Genomic DNA, 11,448 nt, shown 5'->3' with positions numbered 1-11,448 from the left:
ACAATTATAGATGAAGAGTACATGAATTTTATACATGCAAAAACAATACTTTATAAAGTATATATTCATGTATAACATGTAATAAATATTAATCCTATTTTTGCATCTATGACCGTCATTTGCATCAGTAATGATAAGAGTTGGTAACTTATGTTTGGGAAGTGGAATTAATACTTGCTAGTTGAAGTTGAATATGGTTTCCCATCCGATTTCAAGAAAACATAGTAGTCAACCCTACCCAAAGTCCTCTACCCATCCACATTCCTTGAATCATCCTCTCCCAATGTCTTCTCATTGGTCGAATAACCGTGATCAACATTGCAATTGCAAATGTCGTGCATGATAGAATGAATAAACTTGAACCACGGAAGTTAGGTGAGATGGTAGGATCTCTCCTATCCAGTGGTTGAGCTAAAAAATTATTTTAGGGGAGCAAAATTAAATTATATATTTTTACAATACTAAAAATGTAATTTCACTATTTTAATAGTCTATATCTTTATAATTTTTAAAAGATTAAATTAATTTTTTATTATTTAGGGGTCAAAATACAATTTTACTATTACTAATTTAAAATTTTATAAATTATAAAGGGACTAAATAGAAAAAATTTTATTTTAGGGGGATCAGGCCCCTCTCAGCCCCTGGCTCCACCAATGCTCTTATATTAAACAGTGGTTGGGGGTTCCATCCTCATTTTAAGTATAAAGTAGTTTTAAAATTTGTGGCCAACGTTTACCGGCCTACAAAATAGAGGGATTAGTATGGTTGGTGCACCAAGATCTGAAGCCTTTGCAGTATTTTGCAAGGAAAAAACTCGAATAAGGCGCCCAAAAGAAGGCAGCATTTATATTTCCAGTTGATAAAGCCTTTGCATAATCATCAATGGATTATTGTTCCTTCGGAACCCAATGACCTCTACTAAATGCTGCAACATAATTGAATCTTCCATATCACAACCTACAATAGCATTTGCTTTCTTGAGATTTTCTATATCCAAGCAAGATGATGACTCGGTGTCTGAGCTTGTTGTTATCATGGAAATAAAGCTTTGTGTATAGGTTGAAGAAACAACCAGGATCAGGGCCAACCATGGGCCAATGGCTGCAGCAAAAGTCTTTAATACATAAAAAAGAATTTGGAAATTTCAGTAAGTCAACTGATGCTTGATAATTTGTAGGAAATATAAGGAACAAAGTTACAAACTAACCTGCTAGCTAGTGTCTCAAACAATTAATCATCAGAACCATAGAAAGGAACCAGTTTATAAGTGGTATTGATTGGCATCACTGCAATAGCTTCTTTAAACAGATCAATCCAAAACCCTATTATTTGTGCTTCATTATGGCTCTTGTCTTCATGGCTTATATAAAGAAACTGGCTGGGAATCGATCTTACTGGTACAGCAATACTTAACACTGTATAATAGTGAAGCGGCTTGGATGTCGAAAACGATGAAGTTGCAGCCATTTGAATGATCCTCCTGTTTTTTAAGTAGGATTACGGCTGTTCAAGTTGAAAGTGACTATGTCTAAATCACTACTAATTTTGTCATTCCTCGTAGACAGATGTCCCAGGCTTCAACCATAGGTAGTTTCCGATTAGACTAGAAATTTCATACATTTGACATGTAACTCGTCGAAGATTCATTCCCCATTGTTGTTTTATCTTTCGCAGGCAGCGCACAAAGTACATTGGCCTTGGCTCTCCTGGTAAACATATTGATTTTCCTAACGAATGCAATTTCATAACTCGTAACAATCCAAGAGGCCGGAGTTCCATACTCGTCGATCAGATCTGGTGAGCTGATGTACAAGTACAGGGCCTTCAATGCCTGGACAAGGCGATCGAAGGCACCCATCGTTCCTCATATTTTTATACTCAACTATGAAGTAATTTTATATATATATTTATATTTATATATTTCAACTCAAACTAAATTTTACCATTTCAAACATATTTTGATTTTTCTATGATCATTCCTTACAGATTTCTAACATGACCGTTTTCATTGGCATAATAAATATAAGAAACTAAATACATCTTCGACCTCCATTAACACTCATGATGCTAGGAGCTGGTAAGTTGTGTTTAGGACGTGAAAGTAATCCTTGCTAGTTGAACTTAGAGCTGATTTCCCCTTTGATCTCGAGAAAACAGAGTAGTCAGCCATACCCAAAGTCCTTTACCCATCAACATTCCTTGAGCCAACCTTTCCCAGCGTCTTCTCATCGGTCGAATAATCGTGATCAATATTGCAACTGCAGATGCCGTGCCTCATAAAATAAATAAACCTAAGAAGGGCCCAGGTCCTATTCGTCGTTTCATGGTGACATCAATTGTTGAACTCGAACACTCTGGAAATGATAGTAAATCATCCTTCATTCGCTTGAATTTTCCACTCCCATATAATCGCACCATGGCCTCTGACATATATGGAGCAAAAGGAGAACCCCTTGGAAAAATCTGTAGAAATGAACATATGACATTACTCAAAGCTTGAACAATAGATTAATAGAGTTAAAATTGAAGAGTATGGCTTATATTACAACTGAAGAACCATGTAGATTACAGTCGGGGCCCCAAGTCTGAAACCTTTGCAGTATTTTGCGAGAAAAAGACCCCAATAAGGTTCCTAAAAGAATGCAGCCTTTATTTTTCCAGTTGATAGAGTTTTAGCATAATCATCGATTGAAGATTGAGGAATGTGATTAATGTTCTTTCTTTGGAACCTAATGTACTCCACTAAATGCTGCAACATAATTGAATCTTCCATATCACAACCCACAATAGCATTTGTTTTCTTGAGATCTTCTATATGTAAGCAAGATGATGACTCGATGTCTGAGCTTATTGTTATCATGGAAGTAAAGCTTTGTGTATAGGTTGAAGAAACAACCAGGATCAGGACCAACCATGGGGTTAACACAAAATATGTTAAGTTGCTCCCCGGTGATTCCCCTGCATTACAAAACATATTCATCTAGTCTATACAGAACATGCTCAATAACAAGGTGAAATGCTTGAAGTTAACATAAATCTTACTATGCTCTCCATAGAAGAGGGTCGCCAAAGGGAACCAGAAGATAGATTCATGACCAGTTCCAGACTCAACTAACCAAATAACAAAAGCATTGAACACCGTCATAGCTGCCAAAGTACACCACATCTCGTTGGTGAAAGGCATCATGAATGAAAAAACTTGGTTCAGTTCAGGTTTTTCCTTCATCACTAGCATCGGGCCTACTCCGAAATATGGATATGAAAATTCTATAAGCTCAGACCCTTTTTTGGTCATTACTGTTAAGCCAATGGCTGCATCAAAAGTCTTCAATACATGAAAAATATTTGAAAAAATTTCAGTCAGTCAACTGATGTTTGATAATTTGTAGGAAATATAAGGAACAAAGTCACAAACTAACCCTACGAGCAAGTGCCTTAAACAATTGATCATCAGAACCGTAAAAAGGAACCAGTTTATAAGTGGTATTGATTGACATCACTGCAATAGCTTCTTTAAAAAGATCAATCCAAAACCCTATTATTTGTGCTTCATTATGGTTCTTCTCGTCCTGTCTTATGTTAAGAAACTGCATGGGAATCGATCTTACTGGTACGGTAATGGTTATCTCTGTATAATAGTGAACTGGCTTGCATGTCGAAAACGATAAAGTTGTAGCCATTTGAATGACCCACCTAAATTCGGCGTTGGATTACGGCTGTTCAAGTTGAAATTGACAATGTCTAAATCACTAATTCTGTCAGATTCCTCGTAGACAGACGTCCCAGGCTTCAACCACAGGCCGTTCCCTATTAGACCAGCAATTTCTCGAGCAATTTTGTACATATGACGAGATATGTAACTCGTCGAAGATTCGTTTCCCATTGTTGCTTTATCTATTGCAGGCAGCGCACAAAGTATGTTTGCCTTGGCTCTCCTGGTAAACGCATTGATTTCAGCAGAGAAAGCAATTTCATAACTTGTGACAATACATAGAATCGGTAAGCTGTGTGAAGTCAAATTTTTTGTGGCAACATAATTTTGATATTCATCTGCAGTATTATCAACAACACAACACCTTTCTCCTTGTCAGATTCATACATCAATTCTAACATAATTAGGTTCGATCATAATTCATAAACAAATATTATAAAACATTTTACCATATAGATCTATGGGTGTAACATTCCCAGGCGAATGGTTGAATTTTAACTGGATATGGTGTACATCTGAGGCTTTGTTACAACTCATCAAACATGAATCATCCTCTCTATCTTTCTGATCATCTCCATCTCTTATCCCACTACATTTTGATGACAATATTAATAGCAAAACAAAAGTAAAAAACTTAGCAGACATGCCTCTGATGACAAGAAAACCTTTGTATTTCTCCTTGAAAATGGAAACTGAATCTCCCATTCGTTTGATTTGCAGAAAAGGGTAAGCTAAAATTACTCATTTCAGGTCAACTCTAGGACTTTCCTGGCATGTTCTCATGTCAATGTCCACCGCAAATTATCTTTACCAACTACTCCTAAGTAACCTCTTATTAAGTGCTAGTTATCAATTGTTGTGGTTAAAAGTGGTATTTGAAAGTGTTTTTTTAATGCTTTTGAAAATGCTGGCTATCATAACTCATAAATAGAATGATATTATACTTCATTGTAGTTGAACAATGTATTCCTAGGTTGATAATAATACCCATGTCAATCAAGTTAAAACTCAACCTGTAAAAAATTAAAAATTAATTAAATTATATGATATTTTAATATCTTAATATAATGGTACATTAAGTATAAATTTTGAACACTTTTAAGTAATTAATATAAAGTATTTATAAAAATAATGATAGATAAAATATTTTAAAAACTTAAATATAATAATAAATTATATTAAATAATTTAATACAATGATAAATTATATTTAAATAATTTAATATAATGGTACAAAATATAAATTAATCTATTTTTATCTACTTTTTAAATAATTAATATAAATAATGATATTTTTGATAACTTTCACTTCCAAAAGGTAAAAGTGATTCTATCCCAATTTTTGCATTTAAGTAGAAAAATATTTTTTCACCGTAGTTTTTGACCCAAAAATCAGTTATCCTTCTCGGTGTAAAACAATTTTTCACCGTAATTTTGACCCTAAAAATCAATTATCCTTTTGGGTGTAAAAGCAATTTTGGAACCCTAAACTTAATGTACAACAAGGCTTAATTGTGTTTGGATTATATTGTGTTGTTTGGAAATTTGAACATCTTAATCACGTCAGCAGCACCTAACTAATGGAATTTGATACTAATTTGACTGTTCGGTTTAATATAGTTCTCGTTTTATATTTGGGTAAACTACATAAATGATGCGTATTAAAAATAAATGTTAAAAAAATTTACTTAACATTTACACTAAACCAATCAACTGTTAAGTATTTAATGATTTTAGATTTAAAATACAAATAAAAAGATAAGTTGGATGATATTTTATAATTTTTTAAATTTGAATGATTTAATAAAAAAATTTCTAATAATCGAGTCATCATTTATATAGTTTATATTTTACATTTTTTGTATTCCATACAATTTTCTCCTTCCTTCTATGAATAGTAATTAAAACAACAAATTAGGACCATCAAAGTGTTTATATACTAATTTGATTCAATGTCCTATATGAATTCTAATTTTGTACAATTATAATTTTGATTTTGATTCAATTGGATACATTTTAAAATATATATATACTTATATATATAAATTTATTTTTATATTAGATAAGTATAATTATTTTATATATATAATATATAAATATAAAATAATGTTATAAATTAAATCAGAATATCAAATTTATAATTGCAGAAAAACAAAATTAATGTAAATTCACGAGTAATTTTAGAAATTCACTTGTAATTTTAAGATTTATCGATTTATTTAAATAAAAATTGTAATCATCCTAAATATAAAGAAGAGGCCTATCAGCCCATTCATTTCTAAAAAATCTGGGCCTTTTTTTATTTAAAAAAAACACCATTTAACCATTAAAGCAAGCAAAAACATGGGATTTTCAGTTATTAACCCAGTTTTCTACCAAACTAAATTTTCCGCGAAACCAAACAAAGCCGAGATTTATTTTTGAGAATCGTCGCTAATTTTTCCATTTCACTCCAATTCTCATAATCTTCGATTTGCTTTCATTTAGGGTTTAGATACTCCCGATTCTGTTCCTCAAAGATGTGGCACGAAGCTCGGCGATCAGAGAGGAAAGTCCACGACATGATGGACGCGGCTCGAAAGAGAGCTCAAAGACGAGCCATTTTCTTAGCCAAAAGACGTGGCGATCCTCAACAATCCATTCAACTCATCGGCTCTCGCTGCCGTATCTACCGCGACGATGCTCTCTATCACGTCACTCAAGACCAGCAAGGCCTGTAAGTAAATTAATCAAATTTCCTATTAATAATCTTACTAATATTTCTTAAATATTTCAACTTTTTTACTCCATATATTTACAGGATTCCTTGGAATGGAAAACAAGACGTTTTGATTGATAGGTAGTTTGATTTCTCTTTTTCTTTTCCCTTTTTTGTTACATTTATTAGATCTTTTTTTTTAATTTATGGAAAATAATGCATTTGTTTATATTATAGATTTGATGGCCGAGCTCTACTTGATTTTATTCGGGAGCCAAGAACACGGAATTTTAGGAATCTAGAAAAGTCTGAAGAAGAGGAAGAATTAGAAGAAATTGTTAATTTTGAGCGTTATTGGGATTTAATTAAGCATCGGCGTAGAGGATGTCGGTACTTCTTTTTTAATTCCCTGAATTGATGATCTTTATTTTTTTTAGTTTTCTTTGTTTGTGTTGAATGCATTATTGTTACCATTGTTATATAAGATATAATAAGTATGAAAGTCTGTTATAAGAATAAATTTTAGTTTCAGAATGTGCTTTATGAGCTGAAGTTTGTATTTTTGGACAGTTACGGATGAGGAGGGTTTACAACATGTGAATCTAGAAATGGAGGCGAAAGTTCTCACGCCATTTCAATCAGACAGGTAATGCATATGATAGTGGTAGAGTTAATATATTTCATATATATTTGAAATTTGAAAGTTCGACTTTTATTTAAGTTTAAAGAGAACTCTGGTTCTTTGCAATTACTTTTGATGTGTGTTGCATAGGGTTTCAGGGTAATTTTAGACATGAAATTATGTTTATGGTTGGGATAAATCTTTTAGTGTCATGCTATTCAGAAACAAATGTGAGATTGGTTAGCTTTATTGAAGACGAAAGTTATAAACTTATTCTTCATATGATTTTTGGGAGTCGTCTTTAGTGGGCTTATTCTTTGCTATACATAGTTGATTGATTGCTAAGCAGGAGAAATACATAATTTTTTGTTAATGATTTTGATGCATATATTACGATCTGTTGGTTATCAGGGTTATAATTTCCGCCTTTAGGAAAGTTTGCCACTTTTTACTTATTTTGATATATCTGACTGCTGTATGTTGTTTTGTGACTTCTTTCTCTTTTCTCTTTTGGTATGTTGGCAGATCACAACCAGCGCAACCAGCTAATAAAAGTTCTTATTCACAGGTTGGATTTTCTTATGATGGTGGGAAAGAGGAAGCTTACTTTTCAGATGCTGATGAAGAAGAGGAGGATGAAGTAGATGATGATGAATTCGACAGTGATGATAGTAATGATGAAGGAATGGAAATAATAGCGAAAGGATTTGGAGTGAAAAGGTATGGTTGGCTTGTTTATATGGATAAAAAAGCAAAAGAGGAGGAAAAAAGACAGAAAGAAGTAATCAAAGGCGATCCTGCAATTGTAAGTTGGAAAAGACGCATTGGTTGTAGTTGAATTTTATTATTTAATGTATGTTGATAACAAATGTGAAATCTTTTAGAGGAAACTGAGTCGCAAAGAAAGGAGAAAAGCTTCTCAAATAGAGAGGGAGAGAGAAAGAGAAGCTGCACGGATAACTGGAACACGAGTACTCCGTACTGATCCCTACCGGTACCAAGTTTGTTAGATCTCTGATACATACTTTTAGAATTGGGTTTGACATCATGCATAGAAGTTTCAATGCTTTCTTTTGCCAAATCAGGGAATCTAGGCGTAGTCCAACCTATGATGCTTATCCACGTAGGAGGTATACCCTGTTCTAGGCTTTTCTTGGAGCTATTATTTGAGACACATAAAATGAATTTAAATATGGATTTTCCTATTCAGGTCAAGATCTAAATCACGTTCATATTCTCCATCATACTCAAGGCGCCATGCCCGTGGAGGTTATTCTGATGATTCTCATAGAAGAAAGCCAAAGGCTCCAAAAATAGAGTATATTACAGAGTTTGGGGGTTCTGGTGACGGAAATGGACCAAAGCTTGATGGAGTTTCTCCACCATCATCTCCTCCATCTCAGGCTGACATTTTAAACCGGTCGGAGCACTCGACCTTTCATTCTTGCAAAGATAGATTGGCATTCTTTACTCTGCTGCAGCTTATCCCCATTTTGTTGCCTGAGGCAATCTTTTCCAGTTTAAATGGATCTTCCCTAGGTTTATCAGCATAACTGGAAAGAGGGAATAGGAAGGAAGCTTCCCTTCTGAAGATCATATTTTTTCCTGAAATGGAATCTTTGTGAATGCTTCCCAGTTGAATGAGACCGTAAGGATGGCCATAACTAATGCTTTTCCTCTCCTGCAGGCCATCATCTGGTCATATACTCGAGGCACTTCATGGTGATCCTGCATCTGGTGTATCTCTTAACAAAGAAAAGAGTGGTGAAGTGTTAAAACCAGCATTGAGGTATCACGGAAATTTTTGCTTCTATCATTACATTTTTCCACAAAGGTTTAGTTAATAGTTTTTGAGTTGCATTGAATTTGACAATTTTATTTCTTTTCTGTTAGTGGAACATCAGCATTAGCCAAGTTGACAAAAGCAAGTGCCTCTGGAGGGCCCTCAAAACAGGGGCAGGTTGAAAAGAAAGAAACTCCACAGGAGCGACTAAAAAGGATTATGAACAAACAGTTAAACAAGCAAAGTATGATATAAATGATATTTATTTTATGCAGCTGTTGGTTCAATGATATGCTGTCATGCTCCATTGGAGTTATAAAAAGAGGCAGTTTGTATTTGCACAATTGGGTTTCTGCTTGTCCTATCACATTGTTTCTTGTGTTCTATTTATGATTTGATGAGCTGAGTGCCTCTATAGTTAAGAAGGACACTGCTGCGGAAATGGCTAAGAAACGAGAGCAGGAGCGCCAAAGACTGGAAAAACTTGAAGACACAAGCCGATTAAGTCGTCAAAGGTACCAAAGCCACAGTCGCAGTAGGAGCAATAGTCGTTCTCCTCCAAGGTATATATCCTGGAATATATTTTTGTGCTCACTCCATATTGTTGAAGGCAAAGAATTTTGTCACGGTGCTCTCATATAATGTATCCTATTTATGAGGGGAATAATTTGTTTACTGCAGAAGACATCGACGAAGTAGAAGTTCTAGTAGGAGCCGTAGTCGAAGATATGTTTCTCGCTCACGTTCACGATCTAGGTCCCGCTCTTACTCTCGCTCGCATTCTCGTTCAAAGTCTCGCTCACCCAGGTAAAATGCTTGGCAGTGAAGACTTTTCTCTGAATGATGCTTGGAGGCTGATTTAATGTTGGTATAAAAAATACAGGGTAAGAAGCCATTCAAGGTACTGAATTAGAAGGTGATTGCTGCAAATATTGCTGGCAAGCAAGCAGGGTATTTGATATCTATGTTATGCAGGGTTCGATAAGAATATGGGTATTGGGATTAGTTTTACATGTTATTCAAATATAATACATTAATACTTTTATAAATAAGATGTTTTAATCTTAAAAAAATTCTTTAAATATATTTATTTATCAGAATTGTTTTTCATTATTATAAATTTATCCAATTTTGAAAGTCAAATCACACGTAGTAGCATCCAAAGAATCAGACCTATATCTTATGGTTTTTTGTTCATGTTGACATGTTTGAATTATTGACGAGGAAGTCTCAAACACAAATGGAACACAAATAATGCTTGAATAGGAAAAACCAATCAATGGGATGATGTTCCAAGGTTTATATCAAGTTATTTTTCAAAGTTTTATTTGCCCTTGTTGTATTTTTGGGTGTGCAAAAGAGATACAATTAAATGAGTTTCGAGGATAAATTGAAGTTAAATGACTATAAGAATATCAGTTAATATAAAAAATTCGTGTAATAATCCTTAATAGAATAATTTAAGAATCATAGATGTAGAGAAATTTTTATTTTTGAAATTTTAACTTATCTTATAAATAAATGTAATTCCTATTTATAAAAGTTTTTATGTAGCTTAATAAAGACGTAACTAAGATCTCTCATATTTTAAAAATAAATAAATTTATTTAACAAATATATACTTTTTGAAGAATTAATAAATATATATTTAAATAGTTAAAACTCTTTTAATCACCTTTAATCCACTAAATATAATTTTATTATTAATAATAATATTTCACTTCTAACTATTGAAATATTTATAATATTTTTAACATGTTTCAACACGAATGTAAGATTTAAAAATGACTCCTACAGCATTTAGGATACTAAATGGAATTAGAATTAGATAAAGTCATTCAATAAATTTATTTTTTAAATATATTTGATAACTTAAAATAAAACTATTAGACAGAAATTTTTTCTAAAAAAAATGTACAACATGATAAATAGATAAGGCATTTATTTATCACTTAATAGAGAATAAATTTAATAAATTTTTATTTTATTTTACTCTATTTCATTTAATATTATATTATTTTTACCAAATAATCTAATTATATTCAGTATTTAATTTTAAATAAAATAACAAACATATTTTATAAATTAAATTCAATACTTAATTTTTTAATACTTATTTTTAACACTTATTTTTTTAACACTTAATTTTTTAATCTATCATACATAACCTAAATAATAATAATAATAATAATAGTGATTGAGTTGAGGCCTAAAGCTTCTAAAACCTGGGCCTCAATTGGCGTGATGTTATCTTAGTATAGAAATACATAGGATGTATGTCGAAAAAGGGGGGTGGATGTTTAGTAGTTGGAGTACAGAGGGCTCCCCACATGCCGGTTCTAAGTGTGTAGGAGTCACATCCAAACTCATCTTTGAGGTGGTGGATACTCATCACTCTCACTCACCACTCTACTTCATCATGCCCATTCTAGTTGGACCAATATCAAACCCTATATTGAATTGATTGAGGAAATATTTTTAAGCATCCTGCAAAATCCAAGTAAATTCCTTTTGATTGCCATTCGAAATATTGGGGTTCTGTCATTTTGTTAGATGTAATAAAGCTATATACCCTAAACCTCAAAATGGAGATATTGATGGAGCTTTTATACATGTATACATGAAGGATTT

The 11,448-nt window shown here is 32.8% G+C and overlaps 2 protein-coding genes across 6 annotated transcripts; one reads left to right on the top strand and one right to left on the bottom strand.

Annotated features, from left to right (window-relative positions):
* Positions 1–1,950: 1,950 nt before the first annotated feature.
* LOC121209585 (glutamate receptor 3.5-like) lies at positions 1,951–4,498 on the bottom strand. Of its 3 annotated transcripts, XR_005904710.1 has the most exons (5): positions 4,165–4,498; positions 3,423–4,053; positions 3,046–3,328; positions 2,550–2,961; positions 1,951–2,466 (listed from the first exon to the last, which is right to left on the bottom strand). XR_005904710.1 is itself a non-coding variant. In XM_041080482.1 (4 exons), exons 2-4 carry the CDS (start codon positions 3,681–3,683, stop codon positions 2,636–2,638), a joined length of 870 nt encoding a protein of 289 aa, XP_040936416.1. In that variant the 5' UTR covers positions 3,684–4,053; positions 4,165–4,498; the 3' UTR covers positions 1,951–2,635. The 3 variants fall into 3 exon arrangements, 2 of the variants coding, with proteins under 2 accessions (XP_040936416.1, XP_040936420.1); XM_041080482.1 differs by having other exon boundaries at positions 1,951–2,961; XM_041080486.1 differs by having other exon boundaries at positions 1,951–2,961; positions 3,423–4,498.
* A 1,549-nt stretch (positions 4,499–6,047) lies between these two features.
* On the top strand, positions 6,048–9,963 carry LOC107931682 (CLK4-associating serine/arginine rich protein). Of its 3 annotated transcripts, none has more exons than XM_016863618.2 (13): positions 6,048–6,430; positions 6,515–6,553; positions 6,650–6,798; positions 6,983–7,058; positions 7,560–7,839; positions 7,919–8,028; positions 8,120–8,164; positions 8,245–8,454; positions 8,722–8,823; positions 8,928–9,061; positions 9,236–9,380; positions 9,502–9,624; positions 9,701–9,963. In XM_016863618.2, the coding sequence occupies exons 1-13, from the start codon at positions 6,234–6,236 to the stop codon at positions 9,723–9,725; spliced, it is 1,635 nt and encodes a 544-aa protein (XP_016719107.2). In that variant the 5' UTR covers positions 6,048–6,233; the 3' UTR covers positions 9,726–9,963. The 3 variants fall into 3 exon arrangements, with proteins under 3 accessions (XP_016719107.2, XP_016719106.2, XP_040936413.1); XM_016863617.2 differs by having other exon boundaries at positions 9,499–9,624; XM_041080479.1 differs by lacking the exon at positions 6,983–7,058 and having other exon boundaries at positions 6,053–6,430; positions 6,650–6,802; positions 9,499–9,624.
* Positions 9,964–11,448: the final 1,485 nt, after the last annotated feature.

Source organism: Gossypium hirsutum, chromosome A02 (assembly GCF_007990345.1).
Source record: "Gossypium hirsutum isolate 1008001.06 chromosome A02, Gossypium_hirsutum_v2.1, whole genome shotgun sequence".
Taxonomy (NCBI): Eukaryota; Viridiplantae; Streptophyta; class Magnoliopsida; order Malvales; family Malvaceae; genus Gossypium; species Gossypium hirsutum.
This window is presented reverse-complemented; position numbering and strand designations above follow the sequence as displayed.

Coding starts and splice junctions, on each gene's coding strand:
- LOC107931682 (XM_016863617.2), top strand. CDS start 6,234: ATGTGGCACGAAGCTCGGCGATCAGAGAGGAAAGTCCACGACATGATG. Junction 8,029..8,119: donor CTCCGTACTGATCCCTACCG/GTACCAAGTTTG, acceptor TTGCCAAATCAG/GGAATCTAGGCGTAGTCCAA. Junction 8,455..8,721: donor CAGGCTGACATTTTAAACCG/GTCGGAGCACTC, acceptor CCTCTCCTGCAG/GCCATCATCTGGTCATATAC.
- LOC121209585 (XM_041080486.1), bottom strand. CDS start 3,683: ATGGCTACAACTTTATCGTTTTCGACATGCAAGCCAGTTCACTATTAT. Junction 3,329..3,422: donor TTAAGGCACTTGCTCGTAGG/GTTAGTTTGTGA, acceptor CATGTATTGAAG/ACTTTTGATGCAGCCATTGG. Junction 2,962..3,045: donor CCTCTTCTATGGAGAGCATA/GTAAGATTTATG, acceptor TTTGTAATGCAG/GGGAATCACCGGGGAGCAAC.